The following is a 21941-nucleotide window of genomic DNA, read 5'->3' as shown; positions in this document are numbered from 1 at the left end:
GCGCCAAAAAGAATACAGGGAAGGCGCCTGCCTGATATCAAGAGACAGGGAGTTCCAAAGTGTCCGTCCTAATTTTTAGAAATACCTTTTGAGATAGCGCCCTATGCTCCGGCCGTTATACGCCTTTTGAAGGCTGAGGAAACCCTGCCTCATTAAGGAAGACCCAATGGCCAGTGCTGCTTTCTCCCACTTATTGTAGTTTATCTTATTCTGCAGAAATAGACGTTTTAGACAGCGTACAACTGTACCGTTTTCCCCCCTTCCTATCTCTATGGTTAAAATGCCAGCCACCCTTAGCACGCGCGGCGCGGCTACCCTCCCACACAGCCCCACCTTAGGCCACGCCCCCGCGTGCGTACGTGCGTGCGTCGTCTGTGCGCGCTTCTTTGCATTCCCCGCCTCCGCCCTGTGCCGGGCTCAAGCTCCACCCCCCTCTCCGTCAGTCGAACCCCGGCCAATCGGGTCCGCCTCTCTGACGCGCAGGCCGGCACCTGCGTCCCGCCCCCCCCGCGGGTTCCATCCTCCCTAACAACACCTCAGGCCACGCCCCCGCGTGCCTGCGTGCGGTGTTTGTGTGTTTGTCGGCTTCCTATGCCCCGCCCCCGCGCCCGCAGAACGCGCTGTGCCAGGCTCAAGCTCCGCCCCCCGTCTGGCGAACCCAGCCAATCGGGTCCGCCTCTCTGACGCGCGCAGGCCGGCACCTGCGTCCTGCCCCGCCCCCCCCGCCTCTTTCCCAGGAGCTGTCAGAGAGCCGTTGTCGGCTGAGGGAGGAAGGTGCGCGAGGTGGAGGAGGTAAGCGACCCCCCCCTCCTCAACGCGCGCGCTCTCTCTCCTCGTTTTTCGTCGCTGGCCTCCCTAACGGTCACTCCCTTGGCTCCCTATTCCCTCACCGCGCGGGCCTTCCGGGGCTCAGCCGCCGCCTCCTTCTCCTCAGGCCGAGGTGCTCGAGCTCCCTTCCGCCGAGCAGGGGGCGAAAGGGAAGGTGGAGGAGGTGGGCAGACAGCAGGTAGGCAGCCTAAATAACCGCTGGTCAGCAGGCAGTGCAGATTTTAAAGGCTTCCCATTGATAACGCCGCATTGTTCTTGTCGTTGTTCTTGTAAAACTTAACTGGTTTTTAAAATGTTATTCCTCAAATTAAGTATTATTTTGTTCTGCCTCTCAGGATTTAAAAGCGTGCCTATGAATTCTTTAATTCTCTTTATAAAAAATAATAAAATGCCATATACAAAAGCCTTCGGTTTCAAAATATAGGTGCCCCTTAAAGCTGAATGGTTTGTTAATACTTCATAGGATTGCCAGAGTTGGGCGTCCCCTAGTCCAATCCCTACTTGCCCACGGTGCGGGCTTGAACCCAGGGCCCTGAGATTAAGAGTCTCGTGCTCTACCTAGCTGAGCCTACTTGCTATAAGATATTTCTTCTGAGATGCCTTTCAGGATGTAAAAGCGCCCCTGAGGAGGTTTGCCACTGTGAAATTGAACATAAACCCATGTACAAACCATTAAGTTTTAAAATGGAGAGCTAGAAACGCGCACACACCCCTTGGAGAAAGTTAATCTGCCAGAGTTCCATCAGGGGAAAAGGTGGGGTGTAAATAAATGTATAAAAATAATCCAAAGCTCAGCAGTTAATTAAAAAAAGCAACCCAGATGAAAATGGAAATTGTTTCTTGTATTTTTTTTAATGATTTAAATAAAAGTGTGGGTGCCTGAGCAGTATACAGTTGGCATAAATAAAAGTTTAGCATTGCATTAAAATATATCTTATCTATCTTCCAGTGATGGGGAACCTGTTGGACTCCAACTTCCATCGTTCCTGATCATTGGCCACACTATTTGGGGCTTATGGGAGCTGAAGTCTAACAACCTCTGGAGGGCCATGGGTTCCCCACCCCTGATTTATAGTGTTTTTCCTAAGTGTTTCAGGTCACTTTGCATATATTGTCTTGGCAATTCTCACCGAAAAAGTGTGAGGTAGAATGGTGGTGTTGTTAAACTCTACTGCAGATAGTAGCTTGAAGCTGAGGAGAGCAGCACCAGCCTAATTCTTTCTGTACTTCAAACAGATAAATCCCCACTATATAAATGAATTTTTAAAAATGCTTTCCACATGTTCTCTCTGACATTTGATGGCTTGCTTAGAAAGTTACCTATCCCAACATCCCATTCCCATGCTTCAGTTATTCAACCACTGGCTTCTTTAAAACTTCTTAAACTCATTACAACACGGTGAAGAAGTTAACAGAAGTTAAGAGTGCAGATACTGTATTTACTTGAGTCTAATGCACCATCTACAGTGGTACCTCGCAAGACGAATGCCTCGCAAGATGAAAAACGCGCAAGACGAAAGGGTTTTTCGCTTTTTGCGTTGCTTCGCAAGACGATTTTCCCTATGGGCTTGCTTCGCAAGACGAAAACGTCTTGCGAGTTTGCTTCCTTTTTCTTAAAGCCGTTAATACCCAGCGAATCCGCGCTCCGCAAGACGAAAAAATCGCAAGACGACACAACTCGCGGAACGAATTAATTTTGTCTTGCGAGGCACCACTGTCATCTAATGCACACCTCAGTTTTCAGAACGCTGAAACCAAAATAGTATTTGCTGGTGGATGTAAATGTGCTATCGAATCTAATGTGCACCTTAATTTTTGCAACCAAAAAAGGTGGGCATTAGATTTGAGTAACTACTGCATGGTAATTCAATATGTATCATTTTCTCAGTTCATCTCCTACTGTACAACTGAGGTGACAAGGATGGTGTGTGATGCCAAATGAGACTGGGAGTGGGAACTTTTTAAAAAAGCAACTCAAAGTAACAACTTCACTAGAAATTGAAACTAGAGGTGGCCTTCCTAGAGCAGCCTCAGGCCTTATTTGTGCAGATAGACTCTGGTGAAGAAGAGAAAAGGGGTGTGTGGAAAGGGAGGAGTGGGAGAGGGTAAATGGGGGTGGCAGAGAGAGATAGCCCCACTCAAAGACAACCCCAAGGCAATCCATGTTTTGACTGAAAAATAATTTCCCATATGTAATTTAATATGTATGGTGTGAATCTGCCCTAAGAATGCATGCGGATGTTGTGACTGGCAGTGGAAGTTGTCTTTTAGTGGTTTTTGATACAGCTCTGTGCATGCAGGATGCCCTATTTTATTTAATCTGCTGTTAGCACCTCCAAATATAAATGCCGGAAAAAGTGTTGCCTCAAAATGTAATGTGTTGCTTCCTGCAGTTAAAGGCAACAAACAGGAATGTTTAACACCTAGGTTGGAAACAATCTTTCAAATTCCTAGGAGTCGGCATACATTCATTGTTAACAAGCTGGTTGACTATGCCTATTAATTTCCAGCCTTGTGCACTAAACTCTATGAACCCTCAAATCTCCCTTTAAGTTAGTTCATCTAGCCTTACAGTGCTTGTCTGCTCCTCACTGGCAAAGGCTCTCCAAGGTTTTGCAGAGAGTTTTTTCACAAGCTTGATTCCTGAAATTAGAGCTGAGCAACAATGGCCTTCTAAAATCTTTACCCTATTCATGGGTGGTGAAGTGGGGGTGAGGGGATGGGGGAATAATTTTGCTGAATATTCAAGGGCAGAAGAGAGCTTCTCCAACAGTTAGTAGTGACATGACTTTTTTTTCTTTTTACCTAAGTTTCTTTTTGGTACTGCTGCCAGTAGCAACTGTGTCGGCAGCCAGGCAACCGTTTTGCATTCTCCACTGATCCCAAGATCGAGTGTCATCGTAGGGCTTTCTGGAAGGAAAATGGTGGAGAATATTTGGCAAAATAGCCCTCTGTTCTTTTTCTTCAGCCGCGTCCCCCCCGCGAGGCAAAAAATAAAAGATTCTCGCATTTTCTGAGAAGAAATTTCAGCTCAGCTCTACTGGAAATACTTCTCTTGCAAAAGGTTGTTAGCCTTGATCTCCGGCATCACCAATTATAAATAGGTGCTGCACCACTGAGCTCCTCCCCACAATTTTCTGAGTTCAGAGGTGACTTGGAAGCTTGAATTGTGTTAGCCATTTAAGCTGATTCTATAGGTTAGCATCTCATTCCGTCCATTTCTCATTCTGTCAGCAACAGGAGAATAGTGATATCTACAGTAGACCAAAAATACAGTGATAAGCCTGCACAGATTGGCATCAAATTATCCCACAGATTCCACTACAAATTATTCAGGGTACGGCTGGGAAAAGGTGACATCATCTTCTAATAATAATGTCTGCTTGCTCTATCAGTGGAGAAAGGGGAGAAGTCACCTACTTGCAACTTGTGGTAACTTCTTTCTGAATTATGAGTTGTAAATATCGGTCTCAGAATCAAGAATAGTTTCACCAACAAGAGAAAAAATACCCTAGTTCCACAGTGAGACAACCTAACTCCACAGTATAGCTGTATGCTCTTATTCATGCAAAGAGAACATAATGGTCCCCAGCATATTGCTTCTTGGGTTGGGAGTAGGGGGGGGGGTCTTTCCCCAACATTTATTTCATTTTGGTTTGTGTAGTTGCAGACTGTGTGAAAATACAAAGAGGAACCAAAAACCCCAAAGCATTGACATTAAAAACCACATCTGCCAAAGAGTATGCTGCTAGTTCTGCAGATTTCAGTCACCTTATTTTATCACTTGCTAGCCTAGAATTATATTTTTAAACACCAAGCAGTTCCCCTGTTGGGTGCACCTTACTCAACAATGTTTCCCAACTTGTTAGAGGGGTTTTATTTGAGGAAGGCTAGCTTTTAAGGAGCGTAAGGCTGTAAAGAATCTGTTTTACAAGGTTTATTTAGTGAGATATGGGAATATCTTTAGGCAGGAAAATAGCCTATTGTGCTGTGGCTTGGGGTCCAATCCTGTATACACTTATCTGAAGTAAATCCCACTGAGTATGGGGGGGGGGTTATTTCTGAGTAAACATGTATAGGTTTGCCCTGTGCATCTTTCCTATGCAGGTTTCTTAAGCTAGTTTAAAATATCTTTAGGAGCATATGATAAAGGTTTTTTACTTGAATAATGAAAAATTATTGAAGACAGGTGTATTTTTCATTCAAACATATCAGTTTTATAACATGTTCTAACAATTGTTTCTCCCCCTCCTCCCAAAAATCCAGGAAATTATAGTTTAAGGTGCTCACAGTTATGTTAGAGATTCTTATCTCCCTCCACTACATTTCCAGTGTTTCCTGCAGAGATGGAAATATGATTAAGCCCCTTTGGATTTGTAGTGTTCATAGGTGGCTCAGTGAATCACATGGTACAATGTGTGTTGAAAGACCTCAGTTTTGAAAGCAGCTCACCATGTCACACAAGAGGCTGCTATTGGAGAAACACAAATCCCAGTCGCTGTAGGTAAAAATTCAGCCGGGCTAATCTTTTTGTTATGTTTCTGTTCTTGCAAGAATTCACTGCATTGCATTGGAATGTATTTGTCCAAGCATGAACGTTTTTCTTGCCTAATCGTTTATCTTTTGTAAGCCTTACACACAGCATTATCAGAAAGGTCTTTATTTATAACCCTTTTTTTGCAGCCTGAAATCTGGATTGAGAAGCAAGTTAAGACTGAAAAACAAGCACTGCATTGATGACTTAGGGAGACCTTGAAGGACACACTGTTTTACTAAGCTACATTTTTGCAAGCTATTCAAGGCACAATGAAGTACCCATTATGTTTTTGAAACATTAACGGTTTTGTCTTTTGCTATCAGCCATGTTTTTTGGTTGATGTTCATGAATTTTATTGTTGTGATAACAGAAAAATGCAAGACCAGAATTTAGTGGAAATACATAGTGGTGCGGAAGTTTCAAGCCAGTCAATTTTGAAACCTCTGTCAACAGAGACGGGTGCCACCTCTCTCAGTGAAAACAGCAGTGGAACTGATGTACGTTGTCTAAACCAAAATGGAAATTTTGATGAAAGCTCAGAACTGGAAATGATTCAGAAAAGCCTTCCTGTCGAGTGTGGTGACAAAAGGGTTTATGAAGCATCGCTGGAGAGTCCTGACACCAGCTTGGTGGAATCCAGCAGTACTTGGGGTGACTTTGAAGGTTTCAGTGAGGTCAAGCAGGAAAATTTAAGCAACACCTTGGAGTCTTTGGAGAAGCCAAATGGAAAACAAACTTACACAAATGATGCGGATGTCAGTGACAGCTGCCTCACTACCTCATGCAGACAATTCTTTTCCAAAACAACTGGACACAACAGAAAAGAAACATTTGCTAACACTTCAGTGAAGGTATGTTTTAATAAGTTAAGAATGATCCACCTCCTCTTCAGAGTCCTGTTCTCTCCTGTCTAAGAATGCTATACATTTTGTTAGTTTCCATGGTGTCACCTTTAAATATTTGGCAACACGGAACTAAAACACATTGCTTCATTAAATGCAGTAAGGAACTGATGGCCACATCAGTTCACTTCCTTTTTTAATTTTGCTATATGGTAAACATAGTACAACTGAATATGATAAAGGTAGAAATATATTTTAAACAGATGCATTCTTCAAATGGCTCCCTTTTCCTGTTTTGTTGCTACCATCTCCCAATGCAAGCATTATGTGTCTATGCAACAATCAGTTTTGGTCTATAGAATTTTTGGTCTAACTGTGAATGAAACTTGTGAAATTGACTCTTAATATTTTGTTGCAACTCAAAATGTTAAGAACTTTTAAATATTAAATAGATCTTCATATAATGGAAACCATTTTGATATTCAACAAAACTATCATTCCCTCCATTTTTGATGCTGAGGCTGTTACGTAGCTAAAAGAACACCATCACAATACAAGTGCAATATACCAGCAGGCTTGGGAAAGCCCAAAGGTTTGCAGAAGTGCCAATAAACAAAAATGTATGGGCAGGAAAGGCCTAAGTCAGGGGAAAACCCCCAAAATGGCCCAGTGAAAACTGAGCTTGCTCAGTGGCCATGAAAAGCTAACAGACTGGAGGTGGAATGGAGAATTCTAGAATAAGACATAGCTGGCATCCTGAACAGCAGCACTCTGTTTGTTGCAGCTCCCATTTGTGATTACCTAATCCTTAGTCACACAGGTACCCTTTTAAGAAGAATAAGGCACTGTGTGAATTCCAATGAGCTTACTTACAAGAGTAAGAGTCATGCAAGTGAGTAAGGAACACATACCTTCAGCTGTCACACATTTTTCACTTGTGACATTACAACGGCTGTTATAAGTAGACTTCTGTTGAATAGTCCTCAGTTTTAATATTTACTGTTCATTTGGCAACCTCCCCCACCAATTCTCTCCTTGCCTATGATTGCTGTTCGGTTTTGTTTCCTTGGTGGCAGCTGCTTCTGCTTCCTGGAGCACTTTTGCTTCTCTATTACCTATGTAGCCCTCTAACTTACCGGTACTTGCCCACTGGCTGTTTAATCTTATTGATTGTGGTGGCCTCTGGGATTTTTGTTTGGGCAACCATTATATCATCCCATTGGAGTCATCAGTGAATTAAATGGTAGTGTGTTAACACCCATTACCAATACATTTCAAATGAGATATTTATAGCTTCCCCTCCTCTAATTGTCATTCCAACACATTTTTTCCTCCTTTGTATTGTCTATTATTAAAGAATAAAAACAATAAAATGGCAGTGATTAATTGAGTAGACAGACATGTTGATTAAAAAAAATCACCATAGATGTCTGTACAAAAGATGGGGGACCTCCAAGATGGTGCAATGAGTTGAGGATGTTTTGCTCAGAGGTGATAACTAGATAAGACTGAAACTTCTCAAGTTTTTCTACAGCATTGTAAGAATGTCTGTAAGACCCGAATAGTTACACAGAGGTGGGAGCCTCCAGTCTTGCATGGTTTTGTTCAGTACATTAGAGTTGGGGTAGCCAGTGTGGTGCTTCCAACACTAGTAAACTTATGAAATGGAAACTTTTCCACAAAAAAGTTAAGCACTAAAACAAAAACAAAATTTTTTTTTGGAAACCCCTCCCATATCACTGGAGCCTAACAACATCTGGAAGGCACTGCATTGGCTACCCTCTAATAGAGTATCACAGTATTGTCCCTATCCTGGATAATAGATTGGGCCTGAGATTGTGTAGTGTTGAGTTGTTCAAGTGTATCTGAAATCCTCTTGTGACTTAGCTCTCCGGTAGGAAGTAAGGAGGAATATTTCAGAGGTTGCAGGAAATTATGTTGTACGTCATTGTATAAAACAGCAAAGCATTGTCCTCAATCATTACCTTGCTTTCTCCAGGCTGTCCTCAGCTCTGAAGATATTATTAAACTGAGTTTTCCAGAAGTTGCTGTACCACAGTTCTTGGAGAAAATTAGCAGTTTGGATCAAGTACTTTATACAAAAACAGAAGACACAAACATTCCTGAATGTACAACGAAACAACTTTGGTAACTGTTTAATAATTGTTCTTGTATCTAGTGCAAGGATTTGGGCTGTGCTGGTATCTGGAAGGCAGAAAGGCTTCCGAAGTTGCTGGAAAATGTGGTGATGGTACAAGAATATACCATACATTTAGAACTTTGGTAGCTTGGAATAGTGGGAGTTCATTTGATAAAACAGGATTCCTGTTGACTGCCTCATTGCTTCCTATTCCTACATGTCTTATTTTGGTTTTGGCAGTAACAGCTCCCTGCCCACTGTGTTGATTCTCCCTAATGCCTCGAGAGAGCAACTTCTGTGGGATTCTTTCAATTTTAATGTTAGAATAACTTACGTATGTACCATTTATTGAATCAATATAATTTCAGCATAATCATTTATTTGCAAAATACACAATAATGCATGCAAAGATAGGCTCCAGAGGACTGAGCGGACATGACCAATAGTCTTGTCCCCTCCACCCCATTCACCACCTTCACCCTCCTTTCCTTGAAGTGTAGCAATCTTAAAGTCTCCTATACTTTGGCTAACCATACTGATCATGGGACTAAAATACATCATCCAAAAGCTGACAATCAGTAAGTGGAATAGAAATTCAATTTACTGAATTCATCTGCATGCATTTTAGCTACAAAGTAGAATGAGTAACGGTTCCTGTGCTACTGTAGCTGCTTAGATTCCTGTGGTTCTATAATCAATTGCCTTCAGTCAAATCCTGGGAGTTGAGCATTGGGGATGGACTTGGAACTATATTGTGCCTTGACATTTGCTTTGGATTATTTTAAGATGTCTGGAGTGTCTCATTTGGTATTTGTTTTGTGGGATTGCAGGTTGGATGTTATAGTTTCATCTTTTTAGCAGACTGTTTTTTAATTCATGCTTTGCACTGATTTGAACGTCAGAACTTCTAGAACTGCGGGATATAATTTAAAAAATAAATAAATATGAATTCAAATTCCAGCTCCGTAGTGTACTCTGCTTTAGAGAGTCACTAATACTCTTTGTTTCCCTGTCTGAAAGATGAGCCCTTTGGGGCTTTTGGGACAGTTAATGTTGAGATTTGGCAAACACATGCATATACAGTACTGTACTTGATTCATGTCACTCTGAGGGAAGCAATGCATGATAGCTGAATGTGTAAACTGACTCCATTGAAAGGATATGTTAAACTCATTCACACATGTAAGTCACCACTTGCTGCTGCAAGTGCACTTGCTGCAGTCATAACGATTAATTTAAAACATGTATGTGAAGCCGCCAAAAGGCATATAATTGTCAAATGGCCTTGAACAGACTGTTCAGACAAATATGTGAAATCTGCTTTAGGCTAAAGAACATCTGCCTTTATTGGAACAAAATGCTACCACTTTATAGATGGAGTACAGGGCAAAGAACTGCCTAAGGCTTGCTATGGTGATTGGAAGATTAGGAATATATTATTTATTTAAGGTATTTATATACCACTTAACTACCCAAGTGTCTAAGCAGTATACATAAAAATTATAGGCTACTATATATATATATATATATATTTGCTTTCGTATATATATAGAACATATGTGCTATCTATTCCATCCTTCTGATAGGGTGACAAAGGTTTAGCTTGTCCTCTTCAGCTGTACTTGAACTGCTTTTGAATTGTAAGCAGAAAACGTGGTTTTCTATGAGGTATGTGTTTTGTTATCTTGGATTAATCTGAATTGCATTTCCTTTTAAAGCACTGACTCTGGGAACTTATGGAAAACTCTTACTCAATCCACTAACCCTTCCAGTTTAAGACGTCCTTGGAACAAATCTCATTACCACGAAAACCTTCTAGCTGTGCTTGGAATAGATGCTCATCAAAAGGTACCCTTCTGAAATATTTTCTAGAATACCATGGCATTTTGTTTTTAAGATTAACAGATATTATGGTCTTAAGGTTGCCAGAGAAAACAAAAATAGCATTTCCCAAACTTGGGAATGTACAAATTTTGGTTTTCCTTATTTGCCATGATTTGTGTTTGCAACTGATTCCCTCTCCTCCCTTTGTGTGTACCAGTGGATGGAGAAGTTAAGGTATCTTCTCTCTCAGAGTCAGTCCACCCATAAGCAGGGTGAGGCCATTTCTTCAGGGCAGCAAGGTCTGGAGAGCTGAGAGGGGCAGCAGATTCACCCCCTGCTACCCACCCAGATTTGGATCAGCATGCCACTCACATAGCTCCCTCCCATCCTGAGTAAAACATTCATTAAACAAAGCACATCTATGCCTTTAAGACCAGCTCCTTGTTTGCAACTAATCAGAGAACTCCCAGCAACTATCAGAATCCCTGATGAGCCTTTTGCAATGGCTTCTTGATACTGTAGTTTCCTTAGGTAAGAGCTAGTAGGAGAACTAGTGATAGCCTATGGAGCTAAGAACAGCTACTCACACAATGCAAGGCAGCTACCAGGACCCCATTTACTTGCCTGGGTGACTTAGGTGGTGTCACGGCCACCCAGGACGGGTCCCAGCTCACAAGAGACCTCACTCCGTTGCAGTTTATTTACAGGAAAAGTTTATTGAAGATTTCTGCTTCTCGTACAGTTCAGCATCGTGGCCGTACGTCTGTCACGTTAGACCGCTGAAGTCCCCTCTGACTCCTCCCCTCTTCCACACCAACTTAATAGCCTGGCTCTAGACCACCTCTTCCTCTCCTTTCTTTTCCGCAGGGTCTTCCTGCCCCCCTGGGTTCCCTCTCTCCGTGACTCGCCTGAGGCTGAATCCTCTGCCGCCTCTTCCCCCCTCCTTCTGGCTTTAGGGCCGGGCTCCTCCCCTGAGCTCTCTCCACTTCCGCGCGCCTCTACGTTTGAACTTGGCGCGCGTACGTTGCTGCTGACCTTTCTTTCGACCGCTACACCACCCCTTGTTCTGCTCTCCACCCTTTCCGGCTGAACACCTTGCTCCAACCCCCTTTCTCTGTTCTCTCCTAATCCTGCTCCCTCCGAGAGGCTGACGACTCCACCCCCTTTACTCCGTTCCGGCTGAGACGCCTCTTGCTGCGTCTGTCTTCCACTGGGCTCCTCTCCGCTTCTCCCTTCTCCTCCCTTTTGCTTGATTAAGGTAACCCCCTTTTGAGAATCCTCTGACTCGCTGCTCAGACTCGTGGATTCCCTCAGAATTCCGTCATCTTCTTCCTCATCCTTCTGCCCCTCCTCCCACTCGCTCTCCGTCTCCTCTGTCATCTCCTCCTCTCTCCCAGAAACCCTGACAGGTGGTGTTGGCCATGGCTTGGAGAAACTGCTGCAGGCTGGGGTGATTTTCTAACATTACCTGGGGAGTGAGGCAGTGGGGAGGGGAAGCTACCTGGCAAGTACCCCCTCTTCTCCCCTTCCTGGGAACCCTATTGTCCATTCCAAAAAGGACAGAGTGGAGGCAATGTGCAAAAATAGATGTGAATGAAAGAAGGCGATCTGCAGAGAGGGGGAAGAGGGTGTGTACATCCATACCGTGGTACCTCGGGTTAAGAACTTAATTCGTTCTGGAGGTCTGTTCTTAACCTGAAACTGTTCTTAACCTGAAGCACCACTTTAGCTAATGCGGCCTCCTGCTGCCACTGCACCGCCACTGCATGATTTCTGTTCTCATCCTGAAGCAAAGTTCTTAATCCGAGGTTCTATTTCTGGGTTAGCGGAATCAGTAACCTGAAGCGTATGTAACCTGAGGTACCACGGTATATGTATATGGGGTCCTTAACAAATGATGATTCACAGGGAGATACCATTTCCTAATTTGCCTCAGGTGCCTAAATGTCTTGGGTGGCCCTGCTTTCTCTCTTTGGCAGAAGTAGCTTTCTGCAGAGCCACTGTAAAGTGTAAGATGAGCCCCACACTCCCATCCCAAGTTCTTTGCATAATTTAGGGAGGGAGGAGTGGACACCACTGGTAATCTGGCAAGTATATTTGTGAAGTCATGCTATTAACTGTTGCTTGCTATTGAGCTACTCTACTGAAAACATTTGACTAGCTATAGAGATGATAAAAAATAATACACAATGAATATTAAGTACTGTGTGGCATAACTGGCCACTTTAAATTGCACCTTGATATTTTAACTGATAATGTTAGAAAATACCTTGACTATGTACTGTATGTTCATGATGGAGTGGTTAGCAGAACTTGTATGCAAGGGTTCTAGTTGTGAGTCAGGTGCCGAGGTTTTTGCTGATTTAAATGAGCACTGGTTCAGTCCATACGAAAGATATTGCCGTGCCGTGTTGGAATATCCGCTTTTCAAAATTAGAGAAATATGTTTAAAAACAAAATTTTAAAAAGCATTATACCATCTTAAGTATGCTTTAATCTGTATAAGAAGAACTTGGGTCACTTTTAATTTACTTTATTTTTCCTTTTCTGAGATGCCAGCAGTACTTATTTGGGCCTGCTCTCAGTTAAGCTGACACAAGGCCTGCATTTTTGGGGGCTCTGAACTACAGGTAATGAATGACCCCTCAGATATCTGGCCTGCCTCTTTCCCCAGCCTACTCCCTCCTCTCCCAACTTTTGCTTCTGCACGCTGCCCATTAAGCAGTCCAGTTCTCCCCCCCCCAGTTCCTTCTCTGGGCATCTGACCCCATCTTCCATCCATGCCCATTCCACAATTCTGGCCTCTCACCATCGCTGACTGCCATAGATGAGTGACATCAGAGGTGCTCTGAATTTGTTGCTTACCCCTGCATGTTTTAAGAACAACAGAAAAGATTGTATTTGTTGCTGTTATGAAGTGTGAACTGTAAATATGAACTGCAAGGGTGGGCTGGGGGGAGGCAGTATGAAACCTTCTTTTTCATTCAGAATCTGTATTATTAGTAGCGACTCTATTATTAGGGGAGGCTTTACATTTCTTCCAGAAATCATGGTGTCCCTAAGCAGTTTTGGCCCCTTGGTAAATGAGGCCAGGATCCAAAGGGCTAGATGTGGTGGACTGTGTGTTTGCTTGGGCTTTGCAGGACTTTCTCTTCCCTTTAACAGTCCATTGTGTCTTCCATCTTCTGAGATGCCACTCCTAGAGATTTGGAGACTCTCCAAAGAATGTACAATGTGGCATGGAGGCAACAGCTGGGAGCGGGGTGAGGAGTTGGTGAACCTCTCCATGACAATGTACAAAAGCACATGAGGCTCTTTGGATCCTGGCACATTTGAAACATTAAACAAAGAAAGTGCTAGGCAGCTTGGTTTCTAAAATGAGGAAGAGTAAATCTGTTTTTAGTGCAGGTTTTCACATATAATTTGTAGAAATTAGGCTCAATCCCAGGTCCTTTCCAAGTGCTATATATAAAAACCCCAGTAAACTTTTCATTAGTGCAGCATTTGCACTGGCTCAAACAGCAGGAACGTAATGATTCCATTTCCTAAGCAACAAATGGAGAAGTGAGGAATACAAGCTAAAATGTATCCTGTTTGGCCAATGAGAGAGTCGAAGAAGTCTCCTGCTTGATCAGACCAAAGGTTCATGTAGTCCATAATTTTGTTCTTGCATTGGACAACCAGGAGCCTATGGGAAGCACTCAAGCAGGATCTGCTTGCAGTTCCCTTCAGCTAGTATACAGGAGCATACTGCCTCAGAAAGTGATGTCTCTGAAAGTCATACCTTGAAGGTCGAACAACTTAGTTCCCGAACGTTTTGACTCCCGAATGTTGCAAACCTGGAAGTGACTGTTCTAGTTTGCGAACTATTTTTGGAAGCCGAACGTCTGATGGGGCTTCCGCGTCTTCCCATTGGCTGGAGGAACTTCCTGCAGCCAATTGGAAGCCGCGCTTTGGCTTCTGAAGGTTTTGGAAGTCGAACGTACTTCTGGAATGGATTCCATTCAACTTCCAAGCAAGTAGCCATGACAAATGTATCCTCCATGAATTTGTTTAATCCTTTTTTAAAGCCATTAAAGTTGGTGACCATCACTGCCTCTTGTGGGAGTGAATTCCAGAGTTTAACTATTCACTGTTTGAAAAAAAATATTTTCTCCTCCCTGAATCTTCCAACATTCAACTTTATTGGATTCTAGTGTCCCAGTGCACTCCCTATCCACTTTTTCCACACAATACGTAATCTGAAAATGTGCCGCCACATCTGAACATGTCTCTCTGTACTCGCCTTCTTTCTAAACTAAATAGCTCGAAATGTAACCTTTCCACATAGGTGAGTTGCTCTATCCCTTTTATCATTTTGATTGCCCTTTTGTGTCCCTTTTCCAGCTTTACAGTATCTTTTTTGGCAATCAGAAGTATCCCAAGTGCACAATGGATTTACTGTATATAACATGGAATTCACCTTCTTCACAGTGGAGGTTGTTCCATATCTTGATGTTCTGTGTTTTCCCTGTCACCACTTTACATCCTTGGCTGTTGCTAGCATGAGAGTAAGAATCTGCAGAGAGTGATGGTGTTATAACTTGGATAAGGTCATCTAAGCAGGACAAAGTGGCAGACAGAAGTTAAGACTCGCTGTTTTGTTTTTGTTTTGCAGCAGTCTCTGCTGCATCAGATTACTTTGGGCTCCAGATCTGGGGGCTTCCAGTTGCATCTATTTAGTTTCAGCTTGATCCTATAGAAAAGATGGTGATCTGTAAAGAAAAAGTTAACATTTCTAAATAGGTTTGCAGAATCTGGATTACTTGTAAGTATCTCATGTGATTTCTGTTTACTAGGCTGTTCCAGAAGGCAAGAATGATATTTTGGAGACTAGCATTAGCGAAAATGAAGATTCCAATGTTGACAAGTTCAACATTAGCACTTGTAAAGCACTAATTCAAACCAAGGTGAGAATAGAAAATAATCCTATTACTCTTATTTGTTTGTATAGTCTGTTTAGTGTACTGCAAATAAGTATCTGTAATCTTCAATGTTTCTCTTAATCCTCCTTGCAATTGGCACAAGTTCCATGCAGTCACCCGCCTGTTGGTGTTTCGCTTGCCTATATTATGGTCCAAGAGATTTCCTTAGTTCAGGACTACACATATTTCAGTTATCCCATTCATATTCCATCCTTCTAAAGAGCCCTGGCCAGTGTATGCAGGTTGCCCTTTGTATCTTTGCAAAGCTGTATAGGATAGGTTGAGGTGAGTGACATTTCCAAAGCTATCTGGGGAACTTTATAGACTTAATGGTAATTGGAATCCACATGTGCTCATTCCAAGCCCAACACAATTCATGCTGTGCCACACTGACTGTAGTTATCCTTACTTGTTGGCCCAACACATACCAAATTGCAGTGTGGTGATGCACCAAACCTAGTAGAAAGTCTAGCAAAATGCCAGGTGGAATAAATAAGTAGAGCTGCAACTAGTATGATAGAGGTCATGTTAAGAAACTTTCCGGCCCACTGTCATCTTCCCAACTGTCCTGTTCACTTACAGCTCATGATTAGTAATATATCTTCCTGTGTCCATATACCGTGACTTTCTAATGCAACCTGCTTAGCTTTGTCTCTCAACTCTGTCTGGTTTTGCAAATTTCTGGGGATGTTCCTATATACTAACAAAACTCATTATCAGTGTGTGTAGCCAAAATGCTACCAACCATGCACAAGAGGGGAGGTGTTAGTAAGCTCCAAGGAACAATTTTTGAGAAGTGGGGGAATAGCCCAATGAGGTTAGGATGCTGGGATGCTGACTCACCATTGGAAGCAGGGAGGGATGAAATGGCATATCCTGCAAGAAGGCATGGCTGGCTAGAACCCTGAATCAGAGCATGCCATGCTGCATTATCTTGTTACTTGCTTTAATCTAGGTGCAATGCACAGTTATCATGTTGTCTTAGGAGTGAGATCGTCTGAGCTTCAGGTCATTCAGTTTTAAGTACAGTAATCAAATAGCATAAGACAGGGGTAGTTGTACAAGTGCAACCTGACAAGATCTGTGAACTTGGCTAGGCAATTTGAGCTACCCTTTATCAGAACTATGATGTTGTGGCTTGCTGGCCTCAGAAATGGTCCTTTGCCAACTAAAGAGGACCAGTTGCTAATTTAAAAGGCATTGACAAACACCTTGGAAAAAGGGAAAGAACTGTCAGATACCAACAGTATATAGTGAAACAGCATGAAGGGAACAGGTGCCATAAAAGCTATGGATTGAGTAATTGTGCCAAACCGGTCTTTCAAGCAGCTGGTGATTCAGAGGTTTGGGTTGTACATTACTGGAAAAAGATGTCACAAAGGTAGCAGTGTCAGGGCTCTTTATGACATGAGATTGAAGGAACATTGGTTGACATGAAGGAAGGCAAAATGGCATTAAAGAACAAATGTAAGGCATAGACACTGTAAAAAACTCCGTTCTAGTTATATTTTGTGGAGGAGTTCTTTTTCTTTTTCTTGAATGGTGGGTCTTGTAGCCTATTTTTCTGGTGTGTAGATGCTTCTTGGAGGAAATCTTCTCAAAACATCCCCTGTTCCAATTCATATGAAACCAATACATGGGGCAGTGTCCACACCATACTACAAATATTAATATTCTGCACCCTGAAACTCTAAATTCTATGATCTGTGCAATTATTCTATGTATTCCTCCTTGTTGTTTTTGCGACGCATAGGAAGACCTGCAAGGCCCTGAAAAATCAAACATTCCACAAATCTTCCTTACTTGTCCCTAGGCCCTGTCTATACACTTGCAAGCATCTTCATGCCCATACGGATTAGCAGCTTTTAAAAATAAATAAATGGGGAAAAAGAAAGCTTAAATCTTCAGGAGGATGAATTCTGTACGCAGTACCACATTTTGTGGGTTCTCAGCACTCCCATGAAATTATGGCAAGCCCATAGCCCATAACCAGGTCTCAAATATTTTGCTGCCAGCCTCCCTCAGAACCTGGAAGTGGCAGAGGCAAGGATCACCCCAGCAGTGGTGCAGTAGTCCCTACCACAGTCCTAGCTCTGAAGTTGGGAAGAAAGTTGCGGTTTGTTTCTAAGTTGCCAGGAGAGTGTTGGTCACAGAGGGCCAAGCCACCAAAAATATAAAACAAACACTTGCCAACCCTTCCTGCTCTGGGACAGAAAAGGTGGGGCAGACTGGCCACCACTCCTGGAAGGTGCAGAAACACACACCTTTGAACAGCCTTTCTTCTGGTGCTTCTTCACGAAAGGACTTGGGTGTTGCATGTCACTGCTGCAAGGTGTTCAGAGCATCTTCTGCAGTGACACCTAACCCGGCACACTCCCCACTGGCCCTTCCCTTGCAAAAGGGCAGAGCAAGATTATTGGGCACCACTCTGCAAAGGCTCCACCCAAATTTGCATGCTTGCAGGAGTGATATGATTGTCAGGAGAGATGAGGTGGGTGGGAGAGATGAGAACTATGATGTTTGGCTTGGCCAGCCAGAAATTGTCATCCCTTGCCTCCAACCACAAGGCAAAAACAGTGGGGAGATGAGAAAGGTGTCACTTGGGAAATGTTTCAGATTCCAAATCTGAAGCTCCTATCCTTCTACAGTTCTGAAGAATCCAGTCTGTTGAATGTTTGTGTGTGCACTGCTAGTGTTTTCCCTTTCCTTTGTATAAGAGATGTTGCTTATGGACTATGAAGCTGGCTTGCTTAACATTTGTGTCCTGTTTTCTGGGAAATTTTAGGATACCACTATGGCTAGCCAGCTACTTCTTGTATTCTTGAGACTGCCATTGTAGAAATTGTGAAAGACAAAATAAGCGGAATGCCATCTGCTTGATATACATAAGCCTGAATTAGCTGCAAAACCTTTCCATACACCTTTGGCCAACCCCAGTTTGCACCCCCATGTCATGTGTGAATGGCCCTCACATTACTTTTTTCCTTTGTTTTTTGGCACAGCTTTCTGTATCTCCTGCTCCAAAACAGAGCCATCTCTTTTCCTATAACCTTTTCTTGAAGAAGACCCCATCTGGTGGAAATATGCAATATATCACAGTTCCACAGAAGAAAAGGATTTTTACTACACGAAGCCTAAAGATGAAAATGTTCAGCAGCAATGTTTGCTAATAACCAACATATTTCTGTTGTTTTGATCATTTTTTTAAAAAAGCTTATATTGTATTATTAATTTAAAATGAAGAGCTTTGGGAGGAAGAAAATAAAACCTTAAGCTGTGTATTTAATTTCAGTCTACCATCAGGGATGTGAGTAAATGAACTGGGTTGGTCCATTCCAACTTTACAATTCTATGATTTTATGTCCCTTTGCCAGGAGCTGCAGGCAAATCATATTACATTTTATGGTAAACTAGCTAGAATTGAGCTGTTATAAACAAAGGATGGGTTGTGCTCTGCTAACTCAATCCTGCCATTATCTTTTAAGCATTAATGGCATTTGTCAAACTTTTTAAACTATGCCCCCAAATTAAAATGTGTGTTGTTTGTGTGCCTTTTAACCTTTGTTTCTCCAGCTCACTATTTCTGTGCTTAACTCAAGACTGTACAGGTTGTCCTAACTTCTCTCTTATTTATCCCTACTTGCAGTCCTGTGCCTCCACTAGTATAACTGGTTTATGAATTGCCTTTTTGGGGAGATGGGCAAACTTGAGTATCAGCCACACTTCTCTATATTGCTTGGTTTGCATATGAACCATCCTGTTGTGCAACTCATCAGAAGACTGTTGAACAACTGTCCTTCCCTCTTGACCCTTCTCCTTTAGGATTAAAGATAAATACATCCTTGAACGTCTATGCCAAGACAGGATACTTCTGCATGATACGAATGAACCAAAATGGGAGTCCTGAATATATTTGTTGAATGGGCCTCTAATAAAAGCACTGCACCAATAACCTTTAAGGGCCTTTCAACTCCTTAAATGTTATGGCCTCTGCTAGAATTCTGCAATGTATCTTAAAAGGAGCATACACTAAAGCAGTGACTTTCAGGCTTTGATTAGTCACTCCCAACAAAGTCTAGTTGGGAGTGTTTCAGAGACTGCACTCACTCCATGTGAGTTGCCTAGTTGCCCTTTTTTGAGCTGAACAACTTAGAGCATATTTGGTGTGGAATTCAATTATTACACAGGTGGAACTTCCATCACCTTCCTATGCTCCCACCTGTATTCCCTATACACCCCCAAAATTTGCTCGGGGGGGGGGGGGCACCTCTCTAGAGCAGATGTTAAGGAGAAGATAAGAGATAGGACCCTGCTATGGGAGCGGAAATCGTTTTGTGTGCACATCAACAGCATGATTGCATACAACCTCAAAGTCTCCTTCACTTGCACATTGCAGAAGTAGTGTGGCTTCAATGTCAAAGGGAAAAGTTTGTATTTTGGTTTGGTAGACACTGGTACCTTGGGTTAAGAACTTAATTTATTCTGGAGGTCCACTCTTAACCTGAAACTGTTCTTAACCTGAGGTACCACTTTAGCTAATGGGGCCTCCACGCTGCCAGCGCACGATTTGCGTTCTCATCCTGAGGTAAAGTTCTCAACCTGAGGTACTACCGGGTTAGCAGAGTTTGTAACCTGAAGAGTCTGTAACCCGAGGTACCACTGTACCTCTCTGAGAAACCCCCAATGGTTTGAACAGTGCTGCACTAGAACAAAGGAGTCCAGGAACTAGGAAGTACTTCTCAAACTTCAAGAAACAGCCCTCTTTTAACCTAATTTAGATATTTTATGCCCCCACCTTGATATTACTTGTAACATTCCCCTCACTTAGCTACGCTGTGGCACTCTATGCTTTATAGTTTACATCCTAGCAGCATCAGTCCCACATTAGGTCAAGAGTAACTTCTTCCAGCACTGCCACTTTAGGAAGCATTGCACTTGAGAGTCTGTCTCTGACTAAAAGGCAGGGTGGGGAGCACAGAGAGCGAGAGCAGTTGCTCACCTTGCTTCTGTCCCATGCAATTATGAAACACTTTTAACATTCTGTCATGGAAAGATAAAGTTTACTTCCTTCTATTTTATACTGAGCGTATTTTAAATTCTGAAACTGTTTTACAACCATGAAATGTTAGAAGGCCTTATTGTCATATCCACTGACATTAATTATGGGTGCTGGTCCTGAATTTTCTCTTGAAGGGTCAGGGCAGGTGATGACGGGTAAGGCTCTAGCCCAGCACTGCAGTCAATGCCGGTATGAACATAGCATAATCTACATGTAAGTGTAGCTTATAGAACATTTTATGGGTTGTGTTCTGGAATAAAACTCAGTGGGCACTATTGTCAGTTTAGGAGAAACTTTTTTGTGTATGTGTCCTTATTACTTTAATAGCAATAGGTCAAATTCAGTGTCCAGTTGCCTTTGTTTAAAGCTGCTTAACAATGAGTGGAGCAGAACATGTGCACCTAGTTAGCATGGCATGAGGGCCCGTAACATGACAAAGCTCAAAGTTGGAAAAATTACGCCTCTTACAGGCCAGTTGATAAAGAACAAATCTGCACTGATACGTTTTGTAACTCTGCCTTTAATAAACTATTCACAATATAGAGGTTTTGCTGTTGAATGGTTTTTTTCTAACGCTGCCCTACAAGCTATTCACTCAGATGTTTGGGTGGAATTTTAGAGTACTTCAGAAACTGCCTTATGCCAGGTTAGACATACCTAACTAGCTTTCCCTGTCTATACAAGTTGGTTAGCAACTCTCAAGAGACCCCAGAGCCTTTCCCATCACCTGCTATGTGAACCTGGAACTGACTGACCGACTCTATTATGCAATAAACGGCCCCATTCCAATTGTCTTTGTTGAGTAGGCGTTTATGACCCAGTAGTCTCCCTCAGATTCTAGGAGTTAGGAGTTGGTTCTATAGCAGTTGGATGGGAATATCCTGCTGAGGCCAGCTGCATGGGGTTGAAGCCTCATCCAGGCATAGACATTTATCACAAATGCAATGCTTTTTCCCTAAGCCAGACCTCTTACTCACATGGTTTTACACCACCCTGGAGTTGTTTTGCTTGGCTGGGATGTATCCTTGAACTCTGACAATGCTTCTTCCTTGCCTGGATAGAGGATAGGGAGGGAAGTATCAGTGTGAAAGAACCAGCCTAATGTAAAAAAAGGGGTGTGTGTAAAATGCACATTTACAGCTCTGCATACTTTTGCCTTTAGACATGGCCATTAGTGGACTTACAAATACCTTTCCCTTCCCTCCCCCAATATACAGGGTCACTTTGAGAAAGCATTGGAGGGTTTCTGCCCATGCTTCTGAATGCTACAGGGTCCCATCCTGTCCACATGATGAATTGTATTTGTGTACCACCCATTACCTTAGTCCATCCGAGTTAAAATATTTTATAAGAAGCTGCTGGGTGAGGCTATCAAAGTGTTTGTAGTAACATGGCAGCATGAGGCTGTTCAGACCAGTGCCTGGGCTGGATGTAAGCTAGTAAGCTGAAGCATCTGACAACATGGAGGTGGTTCTCATGTCCAGCAATTGGGTGTACAAGATGGGTTGTCCAGCAATTGGGTGTACAAGATGGGTTGCACTCCCCTTGAAAGACTATAAATTTAGCTTGGTGAGGAGGTCTTGGAATGAGCATTGTCACTGGAAGCCCAGCTTCAGACAAATTACCTGGTGAACTGCAGCTCTCCCTGTGTCTTGAGATCACCCATAAAAATACAGCTGGCACCATTGCTACCATCAGTTGAACACCTGCTCATAAATATTTGCTAATGTATTTTAAAGTCAGTTAT

At 42.7% G+C, this 21941-nt stretch overlaps 1 protein-coding gene and 2 long non-coding RNA genes across 4 annotated transcripts in view; 2 read left to right on the top strand and 1 right to left on the bottom strand.

Moving 5' to 3' along the window:
• The window catches only part of LOC309373047, a 145473-nt gene that overhangs the window by 73785 nt on the left and 49747 nt on the right, over window positions 1–21941 (top strand). The gene's annotated exons all lie outside the window — the stretch shown is intronic.
• On the top strand, window positions 631–20736 carry CLBA1 (clathrin binding box of aftiphilin containing 1). Of its 2 annotated transcripts, none has more exons than XM_081914692.1 (6): window positions 631–792; window positions 5512–6216; window positions 8207–8355; window positions 10066–10195; window positions 15010–15120; window positions 18138–20736. In XM_081914692.1, the coding sequence occupies exons 2-6, from the start codon at window positions 5740–5742 to the stop codon at window positions 18303–18305; spliced, it is 1035 nt and encodes a 344-aa protein (XP_081770818.1). In that variant the 5' UTR covers window positions 631–792; window positions 5512–5739; the 3' UTR covers window positions 18306–20736. The 2 variants fall into 2 exon arrangements, with proteins under 2 accessions (XP_081770818.1, XP_081770819.1); XM_081914693.1 differs by lacking the exon at window positions 631–792 and adding an exon at window positions 849–1006.
• Window positions 13541–18129, bottom strand: LOC309372935. Its single transcript, XR_014169735.1, has 2 exons — window positions 15979–18129; window positions 13541–14925 (listed from the first exon to the last, which is right to left on the bottom strand). It is a non-coding gene; the product is annotated as an uncharacterized lncRNA (long non-coding RNA).

This window comes from Podarcis melisellensis, assembly GCF_964234715.1.
Source record: "Podarcis melisellensis genome assembly, chromosome: 1".
NCBI classification, from domain to species: domain Eukaryota; kingdom Metazoa; phylum Chordata; class Lepidosauria; order Squamata; family Lacertidae; genus Podarcis; species Podarcis melisellensis.
The sequence above is the reverse complement of the archived record's forward strand: the minus strand, read 5'-3'. Positions and strand labels throughout refer to the sequence as shown.